Source organism: Lutjanus erythropterus, chromosome 13, assembly GCF_056507025.1.
Source record: "Lutjanus erythropterus isolate fLutEry1 chromosome 13, fLutEry1.hap2, whole genome shotgun sequence".
Taxonomy (NCBI): Eukaryota; Metazoa; Chordata; class Actinopteri; order Lutjaniformes; family Lutjanidae; genus Lutjanus; species Lutjanus erythropterus.
Genome location: NC_139329.1, coordinates 26,407,758 through 26,424,376, shown reverse-complemented (window position 1 = coordinate 26,424,376; position 16,619 = coordinate 26,407,758). Strand labels below are relative to the sequence as shown.

At 38.8% G+C, this 16,619-nt stretch overlaps 1 protein-coding gene across 1 annotated transcript in view; it reads left to right on the top strand.

Annotated features, from left to right (window-relative positions):
- Positions 1–6,582: 6,582 nt before the first annotated feature.
- Positions 6,583–16,619, top strand: part of LOC146316725 (ras-specific guanine nucleotide-releasing factor 1) — a 29,669-nt gene continuing 19,632 nt past the window's right edge. Inside the window, exons 1-4 of the mRNA XM_084734610.1 lie at positions 6,583–7,480; positions 13,700–13,806; positions 14,119–14,266; positions 16,498–16,590. Of these exons, the coding sequence (XP_084590736.1) occupies positions 7,205–7,480; positions 13,700–13,806; positions 14,119–14,266; positions 16,498–16,590 (624 nt within the window). The 5' untranslated portion in view covers positions 6,583–7,204. The remainder of the gene's footprint in view (positions 7,481–13,699; positions 13,807–14,118; positions 14,267–16,497; positions 16,591–16,619) is intronic.

The window sequence follows — 16,619 nt, the reverse complement described above, 5'->3', positions numbered from 1 at the left end:
TGATGTGAGGGTAAATAAAAACAACATCCTCCTGGTCCAGGCTCCAGCAGGCAGACATGAAATCTACATGTGCGCAGGCCCAGACTTACTACATGTGACCAAGACTCAGTGGCCCCTGGGGATCCTGGAACATCTCTGTGCTGTTACACAACGGTTGTGAGTGTCGGCAAACAACACATGAACACATGGCCACAGCCATCTCCAATAACAAGACGAAAAACCAAAGTATTTGCCCTGAAAGGGTAACCAAACACACGTGATCTGAAGGTTAGATATTGTGTGCCATGGCCAGTAGTATCACTGCACTGCCCAAACATAATGCAGCCAGTGTCTGGTGGGCCCACTTTCTCCCACTCCCCCACTCATGAGCTGTGAGTGGCAGGCTGGCTAACCAGTCTTGACACAGGAGAATCAGCCTGAGTTGAGAGGGAGCAGCCGTGGGAGCAATGCCTGCCTGCCACATTGGAGACATGTCAGCCTCCATTCCAGTTAAAGTCCCAAAACCGTGTTGTACTGTACTGCAACCCAGCTAGGCCTGTAAAACAGAAACAAACTGAAAAGGAACCCATTTCTGCAGTGTATTAATTTTCCCTTCCAAGATTGTTGTCAGTCACCAATATTAACATTTGTCATTCATTCAGTGGGACACACAAAGGGTCCTTAAGCTGCACAAGTGCTCCCAAAAGTACCACTCTGGTTAGTTCAAGTGTGACTTTGATGTGACCTGAGGGTAAAAATTAATCCTAATAAATATACCAATATTTGTCAGGTTGTGAAATACTGCATCTCTATGTCTGATGTTTATCCTCTTGCTCCTGGTAGCTTACAGTTGAACCAGGAAGTCAAAATTCCATAAAGTTTCCAACGTTTCACAATTGTTTTCTAACTCGGAGGGACCTCCCAACCCCGATCTCAAAATCCAAGATGGCTGCTTTGTGCATCAACAGCAGTGAAACCTGTAGTAATATACTTTATGTTAACACTTCTACTTCTACTTTTTTATTAAGACTGTCTTTTGTGTCTCATTAAATCAGTCGTTCACTGGTGGCCTGGCCGTGGGTTCGACTCCTGCCTGTGGCCATTTGCTGCAAGTCATTCGCCCTTGCCTGTCATATCTTCAACTGTCCCATAAATTAAGGCCATAAAAGCTCCAAAATACATATGAAAAAAATTTGTCATACACACTGTAGTGTCTGTGTGACATGTTGCTGTGGAGTTTATGTGTGCAAAATACCATGTAATGCTTTGTTATTAAGAACAACAAAGGTTTTCATGGAGGCATTAGGCTTTTTTTTTTTCCAACATTGTAAGATTTGTCTTTTTTTTTTTGTGATTTTGGGAGCTACAGTTGAAGCGTGTAATCCATTCATTCATACACAGCTGTCGTAAACATGGACAGCTGTACACGAGAAGCTGTTATGATCGCTTATGATCAAAAACTAGCGCAACCACCAGTTTGCTAACACAGTCAAACATCAAGCAAATGCAAAAACAAAAGCAGGCTAGCTAAGACATTTCATTTCACAAATCTCTCACCAGCAACTAAAAGTCAGTCTGACATTTACTCCATCAGCATGCTGCTCATTAACTCTCTCTCTTCTTAGCTTCCTCCATCAACATCCTCTTCGTTTCGTCTTCTCTGCCATTACATCCGGCGTGTTGGAGGTTGACCCCGGTTTTGCCTACTTGCCCAGCTCCGGTTCTGGCAGGACATCGGTGCTGCCCTCCGCCAGCATTCCCCCCACCCAAGCCTGAAACCCTCATTCTCCCAGTGGTCCAGAATTCCTGCTCTAGCGATGTAAATATCCATGTTCTCTGAGCACCCAGTCTTGGCATTGCAGCTAAGCTAACTTGCTAAACAGAAGACATTAAGGGAAACTTATTAGAAAGTAGTACCCCCTACCCCCTGCTGCCTTGGGAGTCTGTTCACGCCACTGGCCAGAGGTTTTTCCAGCAAGCACTGGGCAAAAGGCAGTGAAGCATCCCAGGCAGGTCTCAAACAGAACCTGGGATTCATCTTGGCAAGAGAAAAATCTTTTTTTCTTGTGCTGTATCATTCAGATGGATCTATTAATTCTCTGTTGACCAACAGCACACATGGCTGTCATTTGCATACGGCGTGAATTTGGCTCCACACTTTTACTACAGTCTCGGAAACTGTGCAGCCTCGGAGAAACGTTTCTGAACACTGGGAGGAAAGTGTTGGTTGCCCTCTTTGAAGAGGTTGTGTGGGCTCTGACAACTCTGCTTTTTGTCCCAACATTACTGCATTGCAGATTTCCCCCCGCATCTCTCTCTTCTTATTTAATTCCTCTCTCCGGATAATCCAGATTGTTTAACACAACATCATGCTTTAAAGGGATTTCAGATGTCTGTTTGTATGTTTGCTTACTCACTTTCAATCAAATAGACTGTGACTGCCACAACAGCCAACTTGTTTGTTCCTACATGACAATGAGCATGAGGGAGCCTGGATCAAATCCAGAAAGCTGTTTCTAAAAAAGGAAGGAGTAATTAGTAAATGTCATTTGAGAAGAGTATGGCGAATTAGAAGCCTGGTGGATCATGTAATTAGGACTGGAGCCTTTTCATAGGCGGCTCAGGGAAGGACGAGGACGCCACGGCAGCATCCTCTGCTCAACGCTGACAGCACTACGAGCTGTTACAGAAAACACCATTTGACACACACACACACACATACTCAAACATGCACACTCACACACACATGCGGTTGCAGATCACAATGTCAAACAAGGATGACAGTGATGCATGACGGTTGTAGTTTTTTTTTTTCTCTTGTTTCACATATCTGACCAGATGTCCTGAATGTCACATGTGAAAAACAAGACTTACTCATGGACTTATCACATATAGTGTGACATTTAAGGGTTTCCACATGTGAGATTTGAAACAAAATGAAATTTTGACATGTAATAAATAATATTTTAACATTATTATTATTATTATAAGAATTAGTGTGTTTTCGTTACCTTAAAATGAGCCGTTTATATCCATGTGCAGAGGGTGCAGGAACACTTACATGGAGTCCATGAGTTTCGCAGCAAGTGTAGTTTCTTCTACATCCTTGGAAGGGGAGGCTGAGAAGAGATGTTGTTTGCAGTCTGTAAGCACACAGCTAGATGCCACTAAATCCTCCACACTGACCATTAAAGAGCTGAAAAGACTGAACCATTTAAGTCAGTCAAGCAAAATATAACAAGTACTTGAAGTTTCCTGCTTCTCAAATGCGGGGATTTGCTGCTTTAATCTGTTTTATATTGTTATAAACTGAGTATCTTGGTTGGACAACACATGAAACCTACAACATTTGATGACCTTTTTTCTCAACTGTGTGGTATTTTATAGGCTAAATGATTAGTCAGTTATTGAAAAAAGCAACAACAGATTATTAATCATGCTCCAGAATAAACAAAATACATGACCCTAAAGTTCTTACACACTTTTCCTCATCCTTCAGGTGGTTATAGACTAAAGGACATATACTTAGGAATATTATTTTAAATTTCTGTCATATTGACCTTTGACCTGGGCCTTTAATACACCCTCTTCAACACAATGATCAGTCATCTATTGGAAAAAAAAATGTTGATGCTGAAGAAGTGAACGGCACAAATGTCAGCTCTCTGTTCATGTAAAGGGAAATGCAGTCTTATCAGTCATTACTGACACTCATAAATCAACACACCCTCCATCCACCGTGAGAGGTTTTATACAGCAAGACACACTGAGGGGCAGCTGATTCAGATCAAACACGCACGCGCACACACACACACACACACACACACACACACACACACACACACACACACACACACACACACGCACACACACACACACACACACACTAATTGAATTATCTAGTACTTTTGGGCACATCATTTTAAATTCACTGTTCTTCCAGGACTCAGTGATCCATAGAGCCGGATGGCCCGAGAATTCCCCACATTAAGTACAAAAGCCCTGTTGTGTTGTACCTTGCCTCATATCGTGCAGACCTCAGATACTCTCAGTGTTATCAGTCTCTCCCATGTGTGTCTATGCAAATCTATTCAAAACGTGGCAGCATTTATAACTCAGCACGTCTAATGTTTCAACAGTTTAACAGATGTTCATCTCTCTACATCTCAGGTTCTCACTGATCACCTGCATTATTTTATTTTAAATATGTGGTTAATATCTAACTACTGAGTGACTAATTGAAGAAAAAAAAAAAGGGGGCCTCGTAGAGGAAGACGCTGCAGAGCCTGCAGGGATTTATAGCAGAATAGATCAGAGAGAGCACAGATAACAATGGAGATGGAGTAATAAATAAATCTTCTCTCTGAGAAGTAGCCGGGGGACTGACAGCAGCAGATTAGAGCCTGTGCCTTTTAAACAAATTGGGTGCTCAAAGAAGCATATTGGCTGTGTGCTCGAGCATGTTTTATAGTGCAGATCTGTAACCACTGAAACACATGAGTCCGTCAGTCCCCACATGACATCGTGGTGCAGTTCAAACAAGCTCATGCTGCAAATTCAGGCTTTGTTTTGTTTTGCTTTTTGCACTCACCGTTTTTAACTAATTGACCTTTTGACTGCTGTCCCACTCTGTACTGAAAAGCTAAATACAGCGCTCAGAGCCAAGGTTAACAATTTATTAAGGGAAGACAAAGGAGAAGGACGAAATGAGGAATTTCTTCATCTGAAAATAAAAAAAAATAATAAAGAAAGAATGTAAAAAGTCAATGATGCTTCAGACTGTGTGGGTTTGTGAGTAACTCTTCTACTTGAGATGGATGAACAGTGGAAATATTAAGAAACAGAAACACATCAAAGACAAACTAAACAGGTAACCAGGTTATATTATGTTCAGATGCAACACTGAGGACATTGGAGACATCGAAAATTGTGGTTTTACCTCAGTTTCCCAGATTGTGAATAAAACTTCTATAGAGAAGACATTTTTGAAGTGTTCTCATGACAAACCTGCATTGTGCAAGTGATCATAAAGGTGAGTTTTTTATAATTTATTTTAGTTAAAGGCAGACAGATATATCAATTGGCCGATATTAACAGCCAGATATTAGCTTAGCACAGCTATATCGGTCTATATATATGGTGTATTGGCTAATAGGTTGTACTTTTTTATTTATTTTTTTTTACAAAACATAATCCAGATTGTTCTTAATGTTTTGTTTTATGGGCAGCATTTTATGTATATTTGATCCCTTTTCTTTATTCAAGTTGTTCTATTTGTGTTTTGTTTGTCAGCAAAAGTTTACTATTTCAGTATCCTGATGTCATTTTGGATAAATAAAGAATATCTGCTGATGTATTGATTGGTAACAGCATCAGCCCCAAAAATCCATTATCAGTCAGCTTCTAATTTTGGTGTTTTTGGTACTGTATCATTTTTCTGACTCTAAAGTTTTACATTTAACTTGCAATTTAACTCTTTCAGCATAATACATATATCTGACAGTAAAATGAATGTTATCAATATCTGAGCAGTGTTGTACTCCAGAGTCTACATGCCACTGTTAGACACCAGCCAATATGGGACAGCCGTTTATCTTCTATCATCTGCTTCCTGTCATTGACTGCGCTCTTTAAAATGCAGCAGCAGCAACAACAACAACTGAATTTAAACAGTCAGGCCACATGTTAAAGGACCAAGCCAGTGTTTTTGTGAGTTTACAACAAATCGCTTGCCAAGTTTTGAAGATATCAGCCGTCTTAAGACTTTATTTCTGGGGTAGAATCTACCAGAACTACTTTCTATTTACTAGAGAGAAAATTGTTTCTGCGTAAACCTTCTCACAATGAGGTCTGTGGATTATCTTGAGCAACCAGGTCATGATTTTTGAAGATATTGCTGAAGTTTTTCAAATGTGTTTTTTGGCTCTTTGAACACCACATGCCATTTCTTCGCCCTCTGAATGTTTCTAATAGTCTCTGCAGATTTGTTTTAAGGTGTCCTTCTAGAACCCACCATTGTTTTATGTATGAGTTATTAATAAACAATAAGATCCAAAACATGTTTGTTTGTTTTTTTCACATTTTAAGTTGAAGTTTCCTTATTCAGCAAATGGCTTTGTCAGACAAAACAAGGTTAAATGAGGCACAGTTACTGCCATTTCTATACTGTTGATTATTATCAATTAATGTATGTTTTAATATGTTAAATTCTTAACAGTGATCGATCGGTTAATGTTTAATCATTAATCATTAAAATTCTTACTCCAGAACTGCACCAAAAATGACTCCTCTCTGGATCATATAGCCGCATCTAGTTTTGTACGTAGCCTCTTCAAAAAAAAAAAAAAAAAAAAAAAAAAATCATTCTTCTTTTGAACTTCTCACATTAGGAGAGCCACCTGACAAGTCCTGTTTTTTTGTTTGTTTGTTTGTTTTTGTTTTTTGTTTTTTGCTTCTCCTGCACATTTTTATCATTGTTTTTTTTCTCTTTAAATAATAAATGATATAATATAATATAATAAATCACCTAACACTGAGGAAACTTTAAATGACAATCAGTAAAAAAAAAAAAGAGGACAGAAATTGGCCAAAGAAAATAATGTGAAAACACATTTATCCAGCCGCCTGTTTAATGGCTGATTTCTCCACTGAACGTTTTTCATCTTCCATTTTCCTCTTCTCTCCACAACACTTGATGCTGTGGGCTCGAGAGCGAACTCAACTTATGCGGCATCTTGTTGAAACGTCCCTGTCCAAGGTCCTGAAATCTGCTTTCCCAAGCATGCGTCATGTGACTTCACCCAGCAGTGCCGAGCTCAGCACCAAGCCTACTGGTTTCTGGAGATTTCATGTGAGAAAAGGACAAACCCCGAACCCCTTCCTTCCCCTCTAATCTTGACTGTTTTTTTTCGCCCTCTTTTTCCTTCTTTTCTTCTTTCACTCGATCGGATCATGTGGACCTTCAAAGTGCTCGGAGTATGACAAAAGATTTGAGGATGCTGGACTTGTGCGGCTCGTTTTGTTCCTCTCTTTTTACTTAAATGCCAACACGGTGAATGCGTCGGACAGAGTGGACAAGCCTGCTGCTGCTGCTGCTGCTGCCGAGTGGTCCGCATTCACAAAGTCTTGTCTTTTCTTGATTTCTTCTTCTCTGGAGCGACTTCAAAAGGATGTAACGACCGACTGATCCACCTTGTGCTGCAAGCTGAAGTCTGTCCTCATCAAAATGCAGAAGGGAATACGACTTAATGATGGTCATGTCACCTACCTGGGGCTTTTGGCGAAAAAGGATGGCACAAGACGAGGGTGCTTGAGCAAAAAGAGCTCTGACAACACGAAATGGCACACAAAGTGGTTCGCTTTGTTACAGAATATGCTCTTTTATTTTGAGAACGAGTCCAGCTCGCGACCCTCGGGATTATACCTGTTGGAGGGATGCATATGCGACAGGGCGCCTTCACCCAAACCTTCACAGTCAGCCAAGGAGTGTTTGGAAAAGCAGGTATGGAGAGGGAGCGCGCGCGCGCACACACACACACACAGACAGAAACACACACACACTCACTGCTTTATTGTTTTTCAAGCTTCATGTTAAAATATTGACGAGCTGCAACACTGAATGTGAAATCTTTTATTTTAGCGCATCACAAAGCGCTTTCTTTTCTTTTCTTATGCATTTATTCTTCTTACATGATGACCTCAAATCCAGCGCAGCAGAATAGCACGAGGTTCCAGATTGCTGTATTGCTCGTTATGTAATCCATGCATGGCATTAATGATGAGGTAACAATATTAACACCTAATGATATTACAGCAGCAGCCCTGGCAATGGGCTATGCAGTGTTTTTGCTTTAGGTTGTTGCAGCAAACCCCTTTTATGTTATTTTTCTCATTGGAGGGAGAGTTTTCATTGGTGCATGACACGTACATGTGTTACTTTTCTTATCAGGGTGATGCATTTGCATCCTGGTTGGTCAAATATTTTGCTTTTGACTTTCAGTCATCATCTTTTTTGACGTTTTAGGGCGGAGAGTGATATACCTAATGCTCCTTCCAATAAAACATGCAAAAAAAAAAGTTGTTGCCTCGAGGTTTCCATCTTGTGGTGAAATGATGAAACTGCAGCTGAAGCTCAAGAAGAAACAGCAGGGTGCCAGTGATCAGTCAGCTCTGATTTAGATGACTTGGATGAAATGATCCAGTCTAATATACTAAGTAGATTTAATTTGCATTATAGATAGTTATTATTTTATCACTTCTTACAAGTCCAAACTTTAATAAAGATTCTATCACAGCCTGCAACAGTGTTAGAAATAGAGCTGCAATGATTAATCAATTAGTTGTTGACTATTAAATCAATTGCCAGGTATTTTGGTAGTCAAATAATTGTTTTGAGTTATTTTTTCAAAAAGAAAATCCAAATTTGCTGATTTCAGCTTCTCAAATGCAAATATTTTTCTTGTTTCTTTAGTTCTCTGTGACAGTAAACTGAATTTGACTTTGACTTTGGCTTGTGGACAAAAGACATTTGAGGACGTCATCTTAGGCTTTGGGGGGAAAAGTGATGAAGACATTTTATGGACCAAACAACTAATCAAATTATTGAAAACATGATCAATAGATAATTGTTAGCTGAAGCCCTTGTTAGAAAGACTACCAACTATTTTGGTAATCTTGATCATTTGAGAAGGTTTTTGGCGAGAAAAATATCCAAACTCTGATTTCAGCTTCTCCAATGTGAATATTGTCTGGTTAATTACTCCTCTATGAAAGTGAACTGAATATATTTGGGTTGTGGACAAAACAATGTTGGGCTTTGGGAAACACTGACTAACATAATCAATTAATCGAGAAAATAATCAACAGATTAATTGAGGGTGAAAATAATTGTTAGTTATAACCCTAGTTAGAAGGATTTGTACATTTAAATCATATTCACCTCATCATAAAAAAATCTCCAAAACATGACAGTGAGAAATGGCGAGATTTAGAGCTGTAATGATTAGTCGATTAATTAGTTGTCAACTATTAACTTAACTGGCAACTTTTTGGGTAATCAATTGATCAATTTGAGTCGTTCTTTTTTTTTTTTTTTTTTTTTTTTTAGAAAAAAGCTTTGTTTGTGGTGTCTTTAGTCATCTATGACAACTGACTATCTTTGTATTGTAAACAATACAAAACATTTGAGGACATCACATTGGGCTTTGGAAAAGTGATCAACATTTTTCACAATTTTCTGACCAAACAATTGAAAATAAACATTATTTGCAGCCTTAGTTTGAAAAATTACATGTAGAAGGAGTTGTACGTTTAAATCATGTTCAATTCATCATATAAGACCTCTCTTTTTATCATAAATCCTTCCAAAACATGACAGTGAGGCGCGCAAACAGGTCTGTAAACATTGTTATTGTGAATAAACAGTCGAGGAGGAACATAATGCTTCAGCTCTCCTCTGCTCTGCTCTGCTCTCCTCTCTCCAGGCTCGGTGCCTGACTCTGTAGGTAGGGCTGCAATCCAAAGTGAGTCCAGGCTCTTCCTGTGAACAGCTGCCTTTGTGCTGACGAAGCAGAATGCAACACACTGGCTAATGTTTTGTTTGCACAGTTGCTTTAAAGGCACCCAAAAAACCTCCCTGAAAGAATTTGGATTCCTTTTTTTTTTTGTGCTGTTTCCTCTGCATTGTGCTTTGTTTTGAATGCATTAATGTGAACATGCTGAGAAAAGCCTGATCTCTGCCATCTTGGACTGAATTCATGAGAGAAGGTATTTCATTCTCTTTGTTTTCCTGTTTGCAGATAGTGAAAGCATTGAGAGGTGCACAAATAATGAACGTGACAGATATGACGGGCTGCTGAAGAGTTACCCCTCAATGTAAACAAACATCCTTAACCAGGACGAATAAGAGCGAGAAAATATCACCTCTATCTCCTATCCCCACCTGGATTTACGTTTTCTTGTGGCAACGTTTCAGCAATCCACCATAATCCCCACATTATATTTATCCTCAAATGCAGTTAGTGTGAAAATGATAATGCGTTTGAGCCCGAGGTTTCTATGGCAACCCTTATTTGCATCCTAAAGAATGATGCAGTTGGAAGAGGCGGGGTAACAGTGAGGAGAGAAGTAGTGTGTGTCGCATCTCTCCTATTAATGCGAGGCTAAATTTGTTCCTTGCAGTACCTTGGAGGGGTCAGAGTCCATTTATAGAAAACACAGCTCACTCACACTGGGAAACAGCAGCACTTCAACCAATAAAACAAGAAGCTATGGAAGCACAAAAAGCTGCACTGTGAATCAATCAAAAGACCTGCTGGCTAATAGAATATGATTATTCTGCACTCTTTAATGATATTGGTTTGTGAAAGGCTAACATCCAAACTAAAGCTCCTCATTAAAATGAAAGTAGAGTGATTACTTCGTTCTCCAGGGAATATATTACAGTATAGATCTCATTATATGATTCAAGAAAGTCCTTTTACAGTAGTGCTGCAATGAAACAGGGCTGTTTATCAGCTAGTAACAATTATACAAGGCAAAAAAGATTTATTTTATTAATGTAGAAAAAAACTATTAATCAAACAATTTACACCCATACCCCACATAAGAAAAGAGCATGTTTCATAGATTCAAGAGCAAATAATACTCATGTATCTTTGTGATAGACTTTATAGATTTCACATATTATGTTACAGTACACTACTGAGATGCAACAAGCTGTGCTTTGTATGAAATTAAACAAAAAATAGAAATAATATGTTCTTTTGTTTTAGACCCAATTAGAAGGTAATTAGGAACAAATAACAACAAAGTGTATTATTTCCCCCATTAGATATAATAATGAAGGACAGATTACAACAGAACTGTAAACTGTAAACTAAAGGGTCTTATTTTCATTTTTATCTTTATAGTTTGTAAACTTTAGTATACAGTACAGTTCTGTTATAATGTGGCCCCAAATTGTCCTCTAATAAAGTTTAGTAAGGGTCTAATAAAGGGTTTAATACTGTCTAATAAAAACATTTTATCTCTAGTTTAGTCTAATTTGACACAAAGTATTACTTGTTTCATCATATTAGTGTACCATTAGGTGTATGCTGTATAATTAGGATAGTTGTTTGTTTGTTTAATGTCTAATAAAGAACATATTATTTCTATATTTTTGTCTAATTTAATACAAAGTACAGCTTGTTGCGTCTTATTCGTGTACCAAAGTGTGACTGATTTGATCAACGTGCTATCAATCTCATATCTCTGTCGAAATCAGTAATGATTTTTACAGGTGCATGACTCAGCCATAAACATAAAGCAGGAAGCAGACAGTGTGCTTAACATCGCCTCACTCCAGACACTCACTGCACTCTCAGAGAGAGATCATGAGGGAAAACTACAACAACATGCATGCCTCTCATGCCAGAAATAGATTTTCTTTGACGGTAGGATGAATACCTAATGAATGTGAAGATGGAAGAACAGTCAGCCATGAATAATGATCAGCTGCAGGTTGATAGGCGCCTGTTGAACATCTGCAGGCCAAAGATTAGAGTCTGGTCTCCCTCAACATGGAAAGATGACATTTCACTTATGGTGAGTTGTGGGGTCGTTTTATTATGGCTCACTTTCTGAAATCTTTGATAAAAAGTATGAAAAGTATACTATATGTAGCTATCATAAAAATTATATAGTTAATCAATGGCTTGCCATTGAGACTTTAACTGGTTAAAAATTTATTCATCACTAGTTAATCAATAGTCCAGAAATGGTGCCTCATTTGACATTGTTTGTCTAGTGGAGGCATTTGTTGAAAAGGAAACTTTAAATAAGGGGGAAACAAAACAAGAATAAATGAAAAAGTGAAAAAAATGAAACCCTAAGAAGGCAACTTTATTGCAACTGAAGTTAAGTGAAAATTGTATTCATAAAGGCAGGTGATGTGTTATTATTTCCTTGATATGAGATCATTAGGGTACAGTAATAGCTCTTGAACGTTTATTGAAACACCTCAACTCATTGCTTTCATCTCAGAGTGAGAATGCTGCTTTACAAATTGTATGTTGTCTTTTTCTTTGAATATATCACATAGGTTTTATACGACCATTGCGATGGTTCTCAACCTGGGGGGTGGGAACCCAAAGGGGGTCACAAGGTGATTTCGAGTGGCCGCCAGATGGTTGTGGAGGTCAAAATAAAACTCTGTGACAAGTAGCATAGGTGAAATGTATGTATGTAACAGCCAGCTTACTAGTTAAAACTATAAATAAGCCCAAACAGAACAATTACAAATACAAACCACGCTCTGAACGAACACACAAATTTTCATTTTGTAAAATAAAACAGTAAACTAACGAACGTCTCAGTGCAGCGAGCACGATGAAAAATGAGGGCTGTATTTTAGACTTGGGGATGTTTATTTTTTTTATAATACATTGTCTGTACCAGTGATATAATTTGCCTTAGAATAGATTTATTTGAGTGTGTTTGTGAGAGTCAAAGTGTGTGTGCACATGAGTTCTGATCTGTGGGTCACCTGAAAGTTCGACAGCAGCGTCAACTGAGAAACACAAGCTGCCAGCGTTTATAGCAGAGCCTTGAGCTCCCACCAAGCTTCAGAAATATCACCCTGACTTTCTGCATCGTGGATTTTTTTGCAGGGATTGCAAACACCATCTGAATTATTCTGGGTGGTCGAACCACCCAGAACCAGTGCCTTAAAGTTCCTTTCCTAAATCAGACCAATTTTACTTTGGTGTCTTACATAATAATGACGTATGATGCAGCATAGATTCTTTTAAATGCATGAAAATGCATCACACTTGACTCACCACCAACAATGAATTATGATGAAGCATTCATTATTCTAGATGCATCAAAATGTACTTCACTTTATTTAACACATACAAATAATAACTATCTGCAAACCAACAAACCTTAAAGGCATCAAGCAGTGGTTGAGGTTTAAAGCTGTTTCACTACTTGACCTCCTTGTGTCAAATAAATATTTCAGTTTAATCAGAATAAGCTGAAGCCAGTTGCTTTTATAAACAGATAAAAAGCTGTGCAGACCATCTCATCCATTTGAAATAAAACAAAACTGTTTTGTTTTGTTTTGTTTTACCAGTAAATTGCTTAATTTTTAAATTTCCTGACTAATCGAGGCCTGAGAGACATATCCATTATCAAGTTAAGAATATAGGAAGAACCAAAGAAAGAAAGTCTCATAAGGGTCTAATAAAGGCTCTAATACTGTCTAATAAAGAAATATTATCTCTAGTTTTTGTCTAAGTACAGCTCACCAAATTGACTTTAATAATAATAATAATAATAATAATAATAATAATAATAATAATAATAATAATAATAATAATAATAATAATAATTTCAGTTGAGTTTCAGTTGCTAGGAAACAGGTATCGCGGCACAGGAACCGAGCTGGGGGAGGCTTCCCTCACTGTGCTCCATCAATTGCACTGGTGGGCGAGGAAGATGTGGCTTCCCCAGGCCCTGTGTGGTTTTAAATCACCCGCTTGATGTCTGCAGCAGCGAGGCAGTGGAACAAACACAAAGACAAAAGCAGTGGAGAAGCCTCAGTTAAGCCACTATATAATAGATTTATCTAGGAGCTATGCAATAATGAATGCTCCTCTCTGTATACGACATATAACATGTCAAGTTAATGATAGTCCTGTTGTCCCTCCTCTTCCCCCCCTCCTGTTTGTTTCAGTACTATTTCACTGTCAGCTTCACCCATGAAAACCAAAAGGCACTCGAGTTACGCACAGAAGATGTAAAGGACTGCGATGAATGGGTGGCAGCGATATCACACGCCAGGTAAAGGCACACGTCAGTGAAACGTGCAGACATGGCAATTAGAAGTTGAATTAGTCAGTGGAGGGTAAGTAATCTTTGACTGCTCAGTCTGTAGGGGATGTTGTCATGGTTTCATAAGTAGGGTTAAAATATGAGGAATGACAGAAAAATGCTTTGTTCACAAGAAAAACCTGATGGCTTTGATGTGAGATGAAACTACATACACTGAAATTCATTACACAAGCTACAGTACAAAACCATGTATGTGTTTGATTTTTGTGCGTGTGTGTGTGTGTGTGTGTGTGTGTGTGTGTGTGTTTGCATGTATTACAGTTACAGAAACTTGGCCAACGAGCATGAGACTCTCATGCAGAAGTATCTTCATCTGCTTCAGATTGTGGAGACGGAGAAAACAGTTGCTAAGCAACTTCGACAACAGATAGAAGACGGGGAAATAGAGATTGAAAGGCTTAAGTCAGAGGTAATATTCACTGCGATGCCTTTACACTGAGGAGAAGGGATGTAAACAAATATGAATGCATTATTCGGATATGAACAGATAATGCGCTCTAAACATAAACGAACAGCATCAGAATTTCGCAGTAATATTCACACTTCCTGTCCCTCACAAAATGCAACAAACGTAAAAAATTTTTCTCCTTTGAGTCCTTTGTCAGATCTGAACACACTTTGTTACAATCTGCTGAATTCACTCTTTACAGTGGTATCGGGATCTCTGATGTCCCATTGCAGATAAATGTCCATAAATCTGTTTAGAAATCATAGAAAAACAGGTTCATGATGAGCAGATTCAGACTTTTTTGCCTGTACAGTATGATCAGGAAAAGCTAGCAGCCAAACAGGCATGACTTTCCATGGTGAAGATGCAAAATACAACCAAATAGGCTAAAACCATACAGACAGATATTTTAAACGGTAAACAGAGCTTCCTTTGCTCATGCAGTATTAGCGATCGGGTGCTGGTCATTTGCAGGAGCCAGTGAAGAATTTGAATAAAACACCACACACTAAGCTGACTTTACAGTGACTTGATTAAGAATGAACAACACGTTTCGTTTGTTCAGCAAAATAACTCACAGGTGTGATAAATAAGCACAGATCACATGACTAATTATCACAGTCATTTCATTTCAGTCTTTCGTCATTTTTTCACAAGGGAACATTTATCCATATTGTTCAGTTCAGGATGAAACTTGGCTGATGTTCAACTGGCGTTACTGTTACCTCATCATCCAATACCGTAGCCTGGCACCTTTGAGCGACCCGACAGTCAATGGGAAAAATCAGGAAGGGACTGTTGCAAAAGTCCACACTGATCGGCCAAGAAAAGCTTTTCAGATTTTTCTGAAAGTAAAATCTAAACGATCAAGGCAACGGTGGACCAACAACTCTTTTTGTTCTATGAGATAAAACTACTAATTTCGCCTATGGAGTTTGGTTGGTTTGAAGAGAGTGCTATTTTAGCTTAATTAACATTAGTTACCCTCAAAAAAGGCTCTCTGAAAGCAAAGTGAAGTGGTGATTTTTTTTTTAATGGCTAAAATACCTTTTGTCACTGATCCTGTCCATAGTAGTACATTGCTTAGCTTGCTGGTGCCCCTCTCTGCCTCTTCTAACTGGGGGTGTGCCGACCAGCAGCTACCTCATACAACCCCACATCAAATAATCCAAACTATCCCCTTAACACAGAAAACTTCCAGGTCATACATCCAAATATACATTTTTTATAAACGGATACAGATAATATCCCAGCATTTTATCCTGACCTGTTTAGGCTACTGTGGCTGAACTTGATGATCTGGTGGCAGACGTTTTAATGTATCGGTGTCCTCTACACTAAAGCAAGCCCTGCTAAAATATCCAGGATTTTGTCCTCTCAGACTGAATCACAATAGCCAAGGATTACAGGATTTTCCATCTACAGACAAATGTGTGGCAGCCGCACACAATATCAGTCAGACCTGCTGTAAATAGACTTCCTGAACTGGCACAATAACACTGTATCACCACTCCTTCTTCTTCTTGCATCGCACACTCATTCCTTTCCAGAATTTGTCAGCGTCCCATCCTTGCCTCATCCTGCCAACCAGCACAACAAATAACAGCTGAACCAGTGGAAAAATGATGGATTATGTTGATTATTGTTATGTTTGTCTCATATGTGTATAAAGTACCATGAACAGACAGAAATGGAAGCATGTTCAGGCCAACCACTTTGCATCTCCTCTCAGAAACAATGCCTCCAATAGGGCTGCGTTCCCGGCTGTATTCTTCAGATCAAATAGTCATTTTACTTTAATGTGCAAATGTGATGCTTGAAATCAAATTATGTGCTGAATATGCATGAACACAGCTTTATATTGCATCTCCTCTATGAAATGCAATGACAATTAACTCTCTCACCGTCTACAAAGTAAATGGAGACACTTGGCTTCAAACAGTTCAAGGCAGCTCCAGTCTGTTTTTTTTCCGGACAGTTTGGCACATATTGCATTTAAATGACCAATGTAAATAAATATTGATGCAGAGATACCAGCCAAGTGAGCACAGATAGTTTAGTCAGGCTAGTGTCTCAGTGTTGACAGTGCTGACAGGTCCTGTCCCGTTGACTCAGTCACTTTGTTTACATGCTGGTACAGTAAGTGAGGTGTGAAGTGTGTAAGTGGGAATGATTGCTCTGTCTTGTGGCAGATCGCTGGGCTGCTCAAAGACAATGAGAAGATTCACGCCAGCCCTGCAGCCGCCCCATCCGATGACGACTCAGAAATCAAGAAAATCAAAAAAGTAAAGCATATGATCCAAAACTATAGCTA